This window comes from Bos javanicus, chromosome 19 (assembly GCF_032452875.1).
Source record: "Bos javanicus breed banteng chromosome 19, ARS-OSU_banteng_1.0, whole genome shotgun sequence".
Lineage (NCBI taxonomy): Eukaryota > Metazoa > Chordata > Mammalia > Artiodactyla > Bovidae > Bos > Bos javanicus.
Genome location: NC_083886.1, coordinates 52,717,139 through 52,730,845, shown reverse-complemented (window position 1 = coordinate 52,730,845; position 13,707 = coordinate 52,717,139). Strand labels below are relative to the sequence as shown.

The following is a 13,707-nucleotide window of genomic DNA, read 5'->3' as shown; positions in this document are numbered from 1 at the left end:
GCACTGGCCTGCTGCCACCCAGTGTAGGAAGGGTGGACCACCAGAACAAGGCCCATGGTTCACCCACAGGTCTCCCCAAACCAGCTGGCACCCAAACACCCCAGTCGCCAAGGACCCCCACCCAGGCCAATACCTCCTGGAGGTGCTGGGTAACCTGGACCACAGGAGGTGGGAGTGGGTTGGGAGGTGTGCCCCCTGGGATTGGCCTAGGCCTTGAGGCCTGGGGTGATGGAGGGCTGGGGGGACAGCCTGAGCAAAAGTAGGGGGAGACCACCGGCCTCACCGACCGTTCCCCTCAGCCCACACCCTCTCCCACCCTGGGCAGCCCCCACTCTTGCCTGGGGCCTGAAGTGCCCCTTCCAGTGAGTCTGGCCAGTGTGAGGCGCTTTGGGAAAGGGGGGCAGCTGGGACTCCTCTCCAGGGCCCCCCCTTGGCTGGTTCCCTGCGTCACCGCTTCCCCACACCTTAGGGATGGCCCCACATGGGCCAACAGGTCAAGGTGGGCTCTAATGGACACTGGCCCGGAGGGGACGAGGGGACTGCCCTGCGTGCGGTCTGCACTGCCCCCTGGTGGCCTGAGGGACAGGAGGGTTGCCTGCCGGGCGCTCTTGGCACCCTTGTTCAAGTGCTCCAGTAGGCGCCAAGGAGGGTCTCCTGTTTGCTGACCTTGGCTGGACTTGGGTACTTGGCCTCAGACACGCTGAGCGGAGTCTGTGCAGCCCAGGGCAGTGGCTGGAGACGGGAGGCAGGGAAGAGGGCTTGGGGGTCCCTGTGGGCTGGCCTGCCCACTTCCTCCTCCCCCGGGAGGTGACAGGAAGATGACCCTCAGAAACAGCCACTAAGGGGGTGCAGGCCCTTCCCTGGTTGGGCCACAGCTCCCCTCCAGGCTGTGTAAGGACCACCCAAGCCAGCAGGGACCAGAGGCCAACTGCTTGCTCATCCTTGAAGGCAACTGTTACACTGCTTCCAGCACACACGGGGACAGGAGGCGCAGAACAGACTGGGTGGGCAGAAACCCCTCCCGGTCCTCCCTCCTGCTCAGAAGAACACTCCAGTGCTGGGTCTGTGTGATGACCCCAGACCCCAACTTGGAGCACACCACCGCCCTTCTCCCTCAATGGAGGATGACGAAGAGGTGCCCATGGTCCTCCTGCGGAGGGGCCCTCATGACCTGAATGGCCCTGCAGGGACCACTTCACCCCAGTGTGAGGGTTCCCACTGGCCTGAGGGCCCCACAGAGGCCAGTTCAAGGCTCCTCTGGGGAGTGCAGTGGCCACCAGCCTTGGCGGGGGCTTGGAGCTGCAGTGAGCCCAGGAATCCAGGTCAAAGCTGCCACCAGACCGCAGGGGGAGGCTTAAAAAAAAAGCCCAGGACAAGGCAGAGCAACAGAAAGGGTCATTTTTTGAGGCAGGATGCCTCGCAGGCCCTGCATGCACAGCAGGAGAGCACCGTGTGAAGTCCCGGGGGAGAGCCACCCTCCCCCAGAGCACCGGAGCCACCCCGGGGCTGCTGTCTGCCCTGAGGGACCCTTGGAAACAACGCACAGTGCTGGGCGCTGGGTGTGGCCCCGGCCAGAGGCACCTAGTTGTTGAGTGTTGTGGCCACAGGGCACCTGCAGGAAAAAACCCCCACCCCCCCACCCCCACCCCGAGTCTTTGTGCTTTGGTCACAGGGAGCACCCTCCCACCTGGTGACCCCAGTAACTGCAAAGAAGCAGAACCAAGGCACCAGAGCGGGCCAGCTGCGCAGGTGTGGACAGTACTGGACAAGAGGCCTATGGGAAGGTGAGTGCTGCTGCCCCAGGCTTTGGGCACCGTGGTGGGAACCAGACAACCGCTGAAACGCACCTGCCTGAGTCTCAACCCCGAAGCCCTGTCTCCAGGGCCCCTGCAGGCAGCGAGGGCAGCAGCAATCCTGCTCTGCAGTCTAGACCCCACGGCCAGGCCCGACTTCTGAGTGGAGCGACGTCGGTGATCCAGCCCCAACGTTCTGGGTGGGCGGCGGCCCAGCGGCGTGGAGGTTGAGTGCAGAGGCTGTGGCAGCTGCTGGAGGAAAGGAAGGAGTGATGTGGGAGGCCAACCGGGCCCCCGGCCCAGCGGGGTCATGGACTGCCTGGCTATCCTGACACAACAGCTACATGACCCGCCTCCTCTGAGCACACCCACCCCGGGGGGCACCGGGTGGCCATCTGGGGGTGCTGGCTGCATTCACCCCAGACCTTCCCCAGTTGTAACCAGGCCGAGTGCCTCCTGGGTCAGGAGCCAGGTTATCTCCATAAAACCATGGAGGTACTGTGAGCTGTCAAGGGTTCAGAGGCCGGGAAGGCCCTGGGCAGGGTGGGGTGGGGGTTTGGGGAGGGGGCTGCCAGTGTCCTGGGCGGGGCGGGGCCCACCTGGCGTCACAGCAGGAGGAGGCTGGGGCTGCGGAGGCGCCTGTACACCTGCAGCAGCCTCTGGGCGGTGGCACAGGAGCTGGCTTCGTCCTCTGTGCACAGCCGGTCCCGCAGCGTCTGCACCTCCCGCAGCAGCGTCTACAGGAAGGGAAGGGTGGCGACAAGCTAGGGGCCACCTTCCTACCGGGCACGTCGGCAGGCCCCTCCGAGGCGGGGGGACACCCACCACTCAGATCCCACCCAGGCTGTGGCAGGTGGCCCAGGAAACACACTCCTCTGTGGCCTTAACGTGATGACCCCTAGGCACAGGAGGTGTGGCTGGGCTCAGGGGAGACCCCGTCCCCAGGGGACGGGAATGTCCCGGCCAAGGTGGAGCAGCGTGACCATGCCCACTCTGCCCTCATCTCGCCCCTGCAACAGGAGCCCAGACCTGACTCTGGGCTGAGCGGACTAGGAGGCCCCGCCAAGCTGGGCGATACGCAGATGCTTGTGTATGTGACCCCAGTGGAGCCCCAGAGGGTGGAAGGTTCAGGGCACGGACCCCCGAAGGGCCTCACCTCGTGGTTGGCCTGCATCTGGTGGAGATACTGCAGGCGGAGATCAGGCGGGCTGGAGCCCCGGGTGGCCTGCTCCACCACCAGCCTCTGGAGGGTTACAAGGGGTAAGTGGCTGGAGAGGGCGCCCCTCCTGTGTGTCCCCAGACAGAGCCCAGGGCTCCTGGCACCAGCCCGCAGAGCCAGGCAGCCCTCCCCGCTAGCTGAGACATCCATCAGGCCTCCCTGCCTCGCCCCTAGTTAATCTCCGCTCCACACGAGCCCCAGCCTGACAGTCTTTTACTTGGAAGTAACCTTCCTGATTCCCAGGGAGGATGCTCCCAGATGGATCCAGGCAGCAAGGCCCCCACTGGTCTCTGGGGCAAAGAACTGAGAAGAGACCCCAACACCCCGAGAGGCAGCAGGAGGTGCCACCAGAAGCAGAAACTACACATCTGACAAGGTCCCCCCAAGTCTGAGCGGCCAAGTGAATGAACATCCTGTCATAGGTGTGCGATGTGGCAGACGGAGGGCAGAGGTCTGCAGCCCACGAGAAGATTCCCATCAGGGGAGTGCCCGCAGCACTCTATTAGGGGCTGACTCATGCCTCCCAGATTCACACGTGAAAGGTCCAGCCCCCAGCACCTCAGGTGATGGTGTTTGGAGAGAGAGGGTCTTCACAGATAATCAAATTAAAATGAGGTCAGGTGTGTGGGCCTTAATCCCACAGGACTGGTGTCCTTCTAAAAAGAGATTAGGACATGGACATGCCAAGGGAAGATCCTGTGAGGACCTGGGGAGGAGTTGGCAGTCCACATACCCAGGAGAAAGGCCTCGGAAGGAATCACCCTGCAGACACACGGATCCCGGCCTCCAAACTGAACCCACTGTGTCCCGTCTGTGGCACTTGGTCACTTGATCCTAGCAGCCCTGGGATGCTAACTCCCCTTCTTGTGCGAAGTCTGGTCAGCACGCTCCCCACCACCCCAGTTTCTCACAACTGTCCACCTATCAGCTGCTGCGCTCGGCAGGTCTGCAGACGGCCCTGCACGTTTCAGGCCCAGCAAGAGCAACCACGTGGCACCCTCTGGGGTGGAGGGAAACAAGGGTGGGAGCTCTGCTCTGGGGACAGGAGAACAGATTCCTGAGCCCGGGCATGAAGCCAAGGCTGTGCCATGGCAGGGCCGTCATAGCACGGCTGAGGGGGACCTCTGGTCAGGGACTGGCCCCCAGGCTTGCCTGGGCACATAGGTGGGTCTATTAATTGAACAGCAGCCTCTGATCCCTGCTGGAGCTCGGACTGCAACTCTCCGACTTGGGGTCTGGGGTGGGGTCTGGGCATGTGTACTGGTAAGTTCCCAGGTGAGGCTGACGCAGAGCCCACACGTAAGGAAAAGCATGGGAATCGGCTGATAGCTGCCAACCCAGACTGCTCTGTGCAGCCGAGGCCATGCACACAGAACAGGCAGGAGAGGGGCCACCCGGCCCTGGGCCCAGCCTGCCAAGGGCCCCAGCTCACAGATTTCCCTGGGGGACACAAAGACCTCCCCTCAGATCCTAGAGTCGTGGCCCCAGTAGCCCCACAAGGCACTGAAGTGGCAGTGAGCGGCCCCCAGGGCTTTGTGTGTGTGAGGGGCTGGCTGCCAACTCTCTCTTTCTTGGCAAAGACATGGAAGCCCCGACAAGCAGATACCTTATCCCAGGACCCGAGGCAGACCTCTCCACACTACTGTATGGAAATTTCATGCTGACAAGTCACAGGTGGGCTGTCTCCCTGTAACCACGTGTGCTCACGGGCCACTGGGGGCTACTGCCAGGAGGGTGAGAGACAAGTTCCCCCCACCTCCCAACTGGCCACAGCTCATCTGCAACCCCGGGCAGGAAGCCAAGCCACCAGGGTCCAGTGTCCCCACCACCCCAGAGAGACCTCCCAGGCAAGCCCACGAGGGCCAACAGACCTGCAAACGCCCAACGATGGCATGGTGTGCCCTGCACATGTTGGCTAGAGAGGAGCTTTCCACCTGGATCTCCATGGCCTGGATGGGGCCCGCTGGGCACAGGTCAGTGACGGTCGCCTACAACGCACGAGAAGCCTCGTTGGCTGTCCACAGCCTCGCCCGGCCCGAGGGCAGCGTGGCCTATGGGAGCGTCTGAGCTGGCTGAGGCACGTAAGGCCTGGGTGGCCCCTCCACATCCCACTGTGGGCAAAGCCTGGGGGGCCCTGGGCCTCGATCTCCACACCCAGCATGAGTTTCCACCTGCAGAACCAGCTAGTCAAGCAACAGCAAAGCTGCTCATCTGGAAACATCCGTCCAGGAAGAGCCCTGCTCCCTCTGAGTCCAGGTGTGTGGCACTTACGCCAGAGATGGTGATGGCTGTGGCTGCACCACCACGGAGAGCCCACGCCCCAACCCCTCCAGGGCCACCCTGTGCATTCCAAGTCACCCGATAGCAAGGTCAGGTTGTAAAAAACAGGGAGGGGTCTGGGCAACGGAGATCTCTGCCTAGTGCCCTCCAGCCAAAGATAAAACCTGGCAAAGATGGGTGATAGCCAGGACACAGGCAAGACCCTGGGGACCTCAGGAAGGATGTTGTCCCTGGAAGCTCTTCCTTCTGGGACTGTGGGATGGCTGGGCACCCCGCCCTCTCCACCACCAGGCCCCCGGGACACCCGACCTTGTTGCTGCCTAGTGTGGGTGGACCTGAAAGGGCCGCCAGTGGGCAGCCTCCACCCACCACCCTCAGAGGGGTGTGCCGGGTCGCACGGGATGCTCCGCCACAGGCACCAACGCTGCGGCATGAGGGTCAGCTGGATGTGACCCCGAGGCTGCCAGGAGGGTCTCCGGAAGGAAGGTGTGTGCAAGGACTGCACCCAGAGGACTAAGCCCCGCCTCAGTGTCTCAGCGGCCCCTGGGTGGGATGTCTGTGACAGGGCCCAGCACCCTGGGGCTCTGGGGGCTGCATGACTCAGGGGCTGGAGGGCTTGTGCTGCTGCTGGCGGCACAAGTGAGTGAGTTGCTCGGGCCACTATGAACTCCAGCTGGACGTAGGGCCAGGGCCATGCATGGGGAGCGCTGGACAGGGTGGCCCTCATGGAGACCCAGCTGGGAGGCTGATGCAGCTTCCAGCCCTACGAAGACCACCCCATCACAGCCTGCCTCTCGGACATGGGTGCATCGGACTCCTCCGGAAGGTGGGCCCCAGAATCTGATTCCTCTCGAGCAGCCTCGGGACCCTACTCAGAACTGCTGCTGTCGAGGCCAATGTCCCCCCAGGGCAGGAGAGCTGACCCCTGCTTGCCTCTCGGATGATGAGGTGGACATCTGTGCCATCGGGGGCCACTCCCTGGACAGAGGACAGCGCCTGGGCCTTTATGATGTCTGCGGCAGCGTTCTCGGCGAGGAGCCACTGCAGGGTGGCACAGCCCAGGGACACGCCTGGAGGAGAGAGGTGCACCAGTGAGGCTGGCCGGATTCCGGGGAGGGAGGAAGGGCCCCGAGGCTGCCTGAGGCCAGTCGATGTCACCAACCTGCATGACTGTCCCCCAAGGCGGCCCTGAGCAGCTCTGCCGACACCTTGATGGTGGCCACTGACGGGGGCAGGTACTTGGCCCGCAGGGACTCGGGTCCCGCTGGCTGGCTGCCCGGCACGCGGCAAGTTCCCAGGAAGGTGTGGATGGGGTCCCTGGCAGGGCCCAGGGCCTGCGTGTGGGGCACGCCCAGGCTGGGGAAGCGCAGGCCCTGCAGCATGTCCACTGTGTGCTCGCTCAGGGGCAGGCACACGCCATCCTGCTCGGGTAGGACGATGGGGGTGCACTCGGCCGAAGGGGGGTCCTTGAAAGGGTCCTGGGGGGTGAGGGCCCTGCCAACGACCTCCCGGAGGCTGTAGAAGAGTGCGCAGGACACGGTCACGGGCAGGTCGAGGGCACCGTCCTCGCCGGGGCCCAGGGGCAGCGTCACCTCGCGCCGACCGCCGGGGCCGAGCTGGTCCACAGGGATGGTGTAGGTAACGGCTGAGCCAGCCGAGTCCAGGTCTAAGGCCCGGGAGCTGCGGAGCACCTGGATGCACAGGGCCCAGCCCCGGTCCAGGCTGAAGCCGCTGCTGTTCTCCAGCAGGCAGGTGGCCACCAACACGTCCTGCAGCTGCAGGTGGCTCCAGGTAGTGCTGATGGTGCAGGAAATGGGCCGCGGACCCTCCCGGCTCGACAGCAGGGCGCAGCTCACGTTCATGACTTCGTTGAGGCAGGTCAGGGCCTTGTCCCGCTGGTCAACTGCCTTCTTCAGAGAAGACACTCTGGAAACAGACGTGGCTGCTGAGGGAAGACCCAGACCTCTCTCCTCCTTAGCATAGGGTGAGAAGCCTTCACCTCAGGAGCTCCCGTCCTTCTTACACGACTGTCTAACCTGATCTTCCTCTCAAGCAACAAGAGAAGAGAGGGTGGAGGATGGAGTTGGGGCAGCCTGGACTTGGTGGCCTGGCCTTGCCCCCTGGGCTCACAGAGCCTGTAGCCCAATCTGGGCCACTGGGCCAGGAAGTGCCCATGGTGGGGCTGGCCACCCCTGCTGTGCTCCCTGACATGTTCCAAGTTGGCCCAGGTGCTCCTCTGCAGAGCCACCGTTGACAGCCCAGAGGGTGGCATGCACCCTGGAAATGGTCCTAAGCCACAGGGGCCTGGCGTCCGCGCTGGCCTTTAGTATCACCTTTGGCCAGGCACCGCGACATCTGGGGCGATCTCGGGGGTCAAAGGCAAAGTCATAGGCCCTGTCGGGACCAGTGCCAGTGCCAATGTCTCAGACACCTCCTGGATGCTGTGCTGGCCTCTGCCTGGGCCGCAGCTCACTGCTCACCTCTCAGACACGGTGCCAATTCCAGACAACAGCTGCTTAATTTTCTTGCCAGCCTTTGCTGAGGTCACTCTGGAGGACTGAGGTGCCTCATTGTGTGGGTCCAGGTGGCAGATCATCAGCCGGCCTTTGGCAGACAGGGCCAGGAGCTCGGCACCCCCTGCAGAAGACACGCAGGGCTTGGGTGGCAGGCAGGGAGGGGCACACGCCTGGGAACATCCAGCAGTTTCTGGACTCAGATACATGTTGGCAGAACAGCAATGCCCCTGTGAGGAAAAGAGAGTCCTAGGGACATCCTTGAGGAGCCTGGAGTGCATCCTGGGCTGGGCACAGGCTGTGAGGGGCCTCCCTGGCAGGGGGTCAGCCAGCAGAGGCGTCACCTTGTACGTGGACTAAAAGGGAACAGATGAGGGCCGTCAAATTAGCAGGGTGCGTGCCCCTTTCAACACCTGAGTAGTAGAGCTGCTCTGAGATTTCCTAAGAGAAATGAGTGCTACGCAGGCCCAGGCCTCCTTCACTGACCAGTCTGCACTTGCTGGGGCCTTTCTGGAAGCCTGCCACCTCCCCAGCAGCGTTCTGCCTCTGTTCCCCATCCTGGGCACCAGGAGGTCCCTGGGAAACAGGTTCCATCTCCTGCGACCCACTGGTTCTGTAGGTCCAGTACGACTGAGGCCCTGAGCCCTGCCCAGAGGTATGGCTCCCCCATTGCCTGCTACAGGCAGCCCTTCTTTCCCTGTGGGAGACAGCAGTTTCTTCCCTTCGAAAGCATTTCTTTCCTGTCGAGTATGGTGCACGGCAGGTCTTAGAGTGCACTCATGGGCCATCTTAAGGGGAATATACAGTGGGGGGAGGACGGCTGTACCCCTCCCCCCAGCACTGGGCAGACACGGCTGAAACCCTCTCCGGCCCTGTCCGGAGAGAACACACAAATCAGAGCTCCGGGATGCCCCCTCCCTGCCCCCCGCCTTCAGGGCAGGATGGGCTCCTTGGAGGCCACTCGGTAAGTGGAACAAATGTTTTCCAGCTTTCAGGAGAAACGTAAAGGCTTGACCTGAACCAGTTTCAGTTTCCCTTGGATCACCTGCTACGTGAGACCTGTCACGGGAAAATGCTCTTACCAGGGGGTGTCCAAGTGCAGACCCTACCTAGGCAGAGGGGCACAAACCCCACCCTGAAACCCACACAGGACCCCAAGACCAGCACACCACGAGGCTGCGGCAGCGGAGGGTCGGGCTGCCCGGGGCAGTTTTAAGGAGAGCAGGAATGAGGCAGGGAGAGGAAAACGGCCAGTTCACAGGGAGGAGATGCCAGGGTGGGGGCTCCACCCCCCACCGCGGCTTTGGTTTTTAGCTTTCGGCCGTGGCTCCTACCTTCAGGCGCGCTCGATGACACACAGAGAGTGACAAGGCTGCCGACACCCAAGTTGTCTGGATACAGTAGAGGGGGCAGGCTTCCTGGGGCCCCGTCACGCTCCGTGGGGTCCAAGGGGGAACCCTCCTGAGCCAGGTCGACTACACGGAGGCCCGCAGAGGTGCTGTGGTACACGTGGCTGCTCCTGTCGCAGGCCGCACAGAGCACGGGCCCTGGGATGCTGTACTCCCGCAGCTCAGGCACCAGGTGCCCTGCCTCATCCCAGCTGGCCTTGATGGCCAGTGTCCGGCCGTGGTGACCGAGGGCCACTAGGCAGTCGCAGTGTACGTCTTCCATGTCCTCGGCCAGTGGCTCTGTCCTCAAGGCGCCAATGAAGACGACAGGCTCCTCCAGGTGATGGAGGATCTTGACAAGGGCCTTCGGATCACCCGGGGCTGACATGGAGGTGACCAGGGTCTTGATGATCACACAGCAGAGCTGGCCATCGGGGAGCCCACAGAGGACCACGGGTGACTCCAGGAGGGCGGCATCAGCTCCAAAGAGTAGCCCAAAGAGGGCCCCCTCCAGCATGACACCCTCAGAGCTCCATGAGTGGCCGAGTGGGGTCCTGGAGCCAGGTGGTGATGCACAGCACAGCACTGGGAGGAAGCGGGGGGCTGCGGACTCCCCCTGGCTCCCAGCTGGGGGGGTGCAGGTGGACAACTCCACCTCACCAATCTGGCCTCCGGGCCTGGGGTCCTCCCCTGGAGAGGGACGCTCAAACAGCTGCATCTTCCACTGGGTGGGGCCCAGTGCCAAGGTGACGAGCATGTCATCAAGGACAGTGAAGGCATGCAGCGAGGCGTCCAGGAGCACACAGGAGTCTGGGTCCACGGGGATCACAGGGACAGGGGGCTCACCGACCTGCCCATCCTCCCTGTCCTGGTCGTCCCCGCCATCCTCCTCGTCTCGGCTCACAGACCTTGGAGAACCCAGGGGACTGTCGGTTTCAGTGCTCACAGGCTTCCTTCGGGACAGCCTGCCACTGACATGACGGGTGTGGGGTCTGCACAGGGAGCGATCTCAGAGGCTGCCACCAGGGAGCAGCTGGCATGCCACAGTGCCTCCTACCTGCTCCAGGGAATGCTCTGCTTCCCCCACCCCGGTCACCCAGGGACACATGCATAACAGCATGTATCAAGGCTTGCAGAAATGGGGTTTGGATAGAAAATTCTCAACAATGCAGAACTGTCAGGACCCCGAGTCCTTGCCTGTGGTGAGTGCTCATTCTGAACCCCGTCCAGAGGTGACCAGCCCATATAGGTCACAGGGGCAGTGTTTGAGGACGACAGGGAAGTACTACCACTCAGAAACAGTGACAAGCCCATCTGAGGACATGTCAGCCTCAACCTGGTAGAGGCCAGTGTGGGCCCAACCCAAAGCAGTGCCCTCCAGCGACCAAGCCTCACCTGGTCGTCTGGTCCAAAGACAAGCAATAGATGCCGCTCCGGGCGCACAGGACATAGAGCACCTTGCGAAGGGCCAGGAGCTCCAGGTGCCACACCTGACCGGGAAACTTGTACACGGCCTGGACGACCGGGGAGAAGGGCAGTGTTGGGTCAGGGGCGTGGGGGTTCAGGTGAAGCAGAGGACAAACTCCTCAAACGCGCCGGCCGCTCCGAACATCCACGCCCGACCCCGCCCCCTCCAGGGCCCGGGATCCCTCCCGCCCCAGCCCCCCAGCCCCTAGGCCCCCAGTCCCGGCCCCTCCCCGGTGTGCCCGGTGCTCACGATCAGCAGCCGCCCCTCCCGGTCGTAGACATAGACCATCTCTCCCCCAGTGGACAGGAAGATCTCCGCCCCGTGGCACAGCACGCGAGGCTTGCCCGCCGCCACGCCCCCGAGCGGGCAGCAGAAGCCCGCCAGGTATTCGACCCGCGGCCTGGGGTCGGCCATCGTGGGATCGCCCTGGAGCCCGGCCAACGGCGGGGGCTCGGCCTCGCGGCGCGGGAGCCGGGGGGCGGGGCCCTACGCTTTACGGCCGCCCAGGTCGTAGCGCGGCCTCCGCCGTACGGCGGGGCCGGGGGGCGGGGCAGCTGCGCGCCGAGTCTCGGGGGCGTCTCAGCGGGAGCCGGGCCCTCGTGCCGCTGGGATAAAGCTAGCGCACACAGAGCTGTATGCCAAAGGGCCAACGTGTTTAAAGCCAAACGCGGGAGGCACGAGGGCCTGGCCTCTCCACTCCTCTCCACTCGGGGGCTCCACTGGACCCGCCCGAAGTCGAAGGGCCGGGCAGGCTCCCCCAGGGCGGCGACCCCTCAGAGCATGTCTCCTCCGAGCGGACAGTCCGCTCCTAAAGCGACTGTCTAGCGTTTTGGGGTTGGGCCTGTTAAGTCCAGGAGGGGGCGGGCAGCGCCAGGTCTTGACATTTTCGCAGCCGGGGTCTCTTCCCTCTGAGCTACTGAGCCACATCCACGCCTACCCCGTCCCCAGGACACTGCCGCCTCTGAACCTAATATGGACAGAAGGGTCTCTTCCTTTAATGCTTTAACTGCCTGTGGGTGTGTTGGTTTGACTGGACAGTGGGGAAAATGGGTAAGCCAGAGGAATTCTGGGTTGAGGGCAGAAGACCATAAAGAAAACCACTGGTTAGGCCTTGGTAAGGGGGTTGGGTACAGCTCACCAGTAGTCATCCTGGCAGTCAGGGTGAAGACAGGGCAAGACATCTCTTCTCCCTAACCCTATCCTCCACGGCTTTGGGGAAAGGTCTGATCAGATGGCCCAAGAGTTCTCTGAATAGAGACTGAGCTCAGAGTGACACTGAAAGATGCTTGCAGATAGGTCAGTTACACTCCTCTCAAGGCCAAACATCTAGGAATGAAAGAGGCATCTGCGGGGGTGTGGCCAGACAGGCCAAGTTGAAGGGGCCCAGCAGCCAAGTGTTTTCCCGGCTTGAGTTAAACTGACCTCACCAAGGCTGATCTACCTACCAAACAAGAAACCAGTGGCACAAGTTCTAACCCCCCTTGTTGAGGTTGGTGTTCAACCCCTAGGGCAGTGGACAGCCACTGTGCTTCTGGGTTGGACCCAGCATGAGTGCACCATCTGCAGTTTGTCCTTTGCCCTAAGACCAGCTCCTGCTTGGCTTTTGGAATTAGAAGTGAGGACTCCTCTCAAGACACACCACTCTGAATTCCTCCTCTACCCGCCCCCCCGCAACCCCCACCTCCGAGTGCAACGTGTTCTTGGCTTGTGTTATGACCACCAATCCTTGTGGGTGATGTGTCCATACCAATTTCTACTCTGATCCTCCCAGACTTCCAACTCCAAGGGAACTACACTGAGATTGTCCCAGAGAAAATGACCATATGGGCAAGTGGACTTCGAGGAGATGGGCTAAGCCAGTCAGGCCTCACCACTCTGCTTCAGCCCCGACTGGCAAGGCACTGTGAAGTTGATCACTGCTCTGCCCCACTCCCTTCGGCTCTGGAGGGCTAGCAGGCTCCTGGCCCCAAAGCCAGGCAAACCTGACACTCTACAAGGATTTATGACCATCAACAGTCTATCCTGAACAGCGAGGGGTCCCTGAATGCTGATCGCCCTGGAGAGTACAGACATGAGCAAGGGGCTTAGCCAGCTCAGGGGTGATGCAGAGGCCGAGCCCCTCATGTGGGTGTCCCCGGAAGGCCTGTGGCAGGAAGTGAGACAGTAGAGCGTGCTGTGGACAGTCAGTTGGTCTCTGTGCCACATGGAAGCTGTATCGTCTTCCAAGGACAAACTACTGACAGCACTGGGTGTGGTGGGGGGACAGGACACAGCATGCACAGGTAGTGCCAATCACTTCTCATAGCAACATGGAATGCCAACATGTTGAACGTGCCAGGAAAGGGGGTGGCAGGACCCTGAGCTCTACTTCCAAGCAGTACCTTCCATTTGCTTGATTTCGAGGGGAGGGGGGATATTCCAGAACCTCATTACTTCATAGAACCAACAAGGTCAGCAGCCTGAGCCATGCAGAGGGCAGAACACTGCTAGTAAAAGCACGCAAACTCAGGGACAGGACTGGAGCTGGGAGCTGAGGCCAGTCACCCCAGTCGAGAAGCTAAGCTGGGCCTGCCTCACCCTAGGGCCCCTTGGACATCAGTGGTGGCGTTTCTTATATATGTGTTCAAGGAGCAGTGGGTCAGTGGCCAAAGGACAGTCGGCTGTTAGGTATGTGTGAAGGCTGTCACTCGACAAGTAATTCAGGCCAGGCAGCATGTCCCCTCCAGGCCTTGCTCCCCTCGCACCTGTGTAAGTTCACGGGCTTCTGGGCTTTGTCCTTCACCTGCTGCCTGGCTGCCTGCACCTGACCCACCAAAGGCCAGGAGCAGCCACATGGCTGACGGTGGGAAGGGTACAGGAAAGGCACAGAGGCGGCCAGGCTCTGCTCCTCCCAGGGACATCATGCTGGGACCACAGGCCGACGAGCCTGGGCAGGAGGGGGTCTCTATCCTTCATACTCTAAACACATCAGCAGAGGACAGTGACATGTGGAGAGGAAGTCATCAAGTCACCCGACAAGGTAGGCAGGTCAAGGATCAGGGCAGGG

The 13,707-nt window shown here is 62.2% G+C and overlaps 1 protein-coding gene across 2 annotated transcripts; it reads right to left on the bottom strand.

Annotated features, from left to right (window-relative positions):
• Positions 1–1,380: 1,380 nt before the first annotated feature.
• Positions 1,381–13,656, bottom strand: FAAP100 (FA core complex associated protein 100). Of its 2 annotated transcripts, none has more exons than XM_061392584.1 (10): positions 10,911–13,656; positions 10,589–10,707; positions 9,140–10,101; positions 7,773–7,929; positions 6,455–7,218; positions 6,226–6,362; positions 4,884–5,000; positions 2,950–3,036; positions 2,393–2,530; positions 1,381–2,045 (listed from the first exon to the last, which is right to left on the bottom strand). In XM_061392584.1, the coding sequence occupies exons 1-9, from the start codon at positions 11,073–11,075 to the stop codon at positions 2,399–2,401; spliced, it is 2,640 nt and encodes an 879-aa protein (XP_061248568.1). In that variant the 5' UTR covers positions 11,076–13,656; the 3' UTR covers positions 1,381–2,045; positions 2,393–2,398. The 2 variants fall into 2 exon arrangements, with proteins under 2 accessions (XP_061248568.1, XP_061248567.1); XM_061392583.1 differs by having other exon boundaries at positions 1,381–2,042.
• Positions 13,657–13,707: the final 51 nt, after the last annotated feature.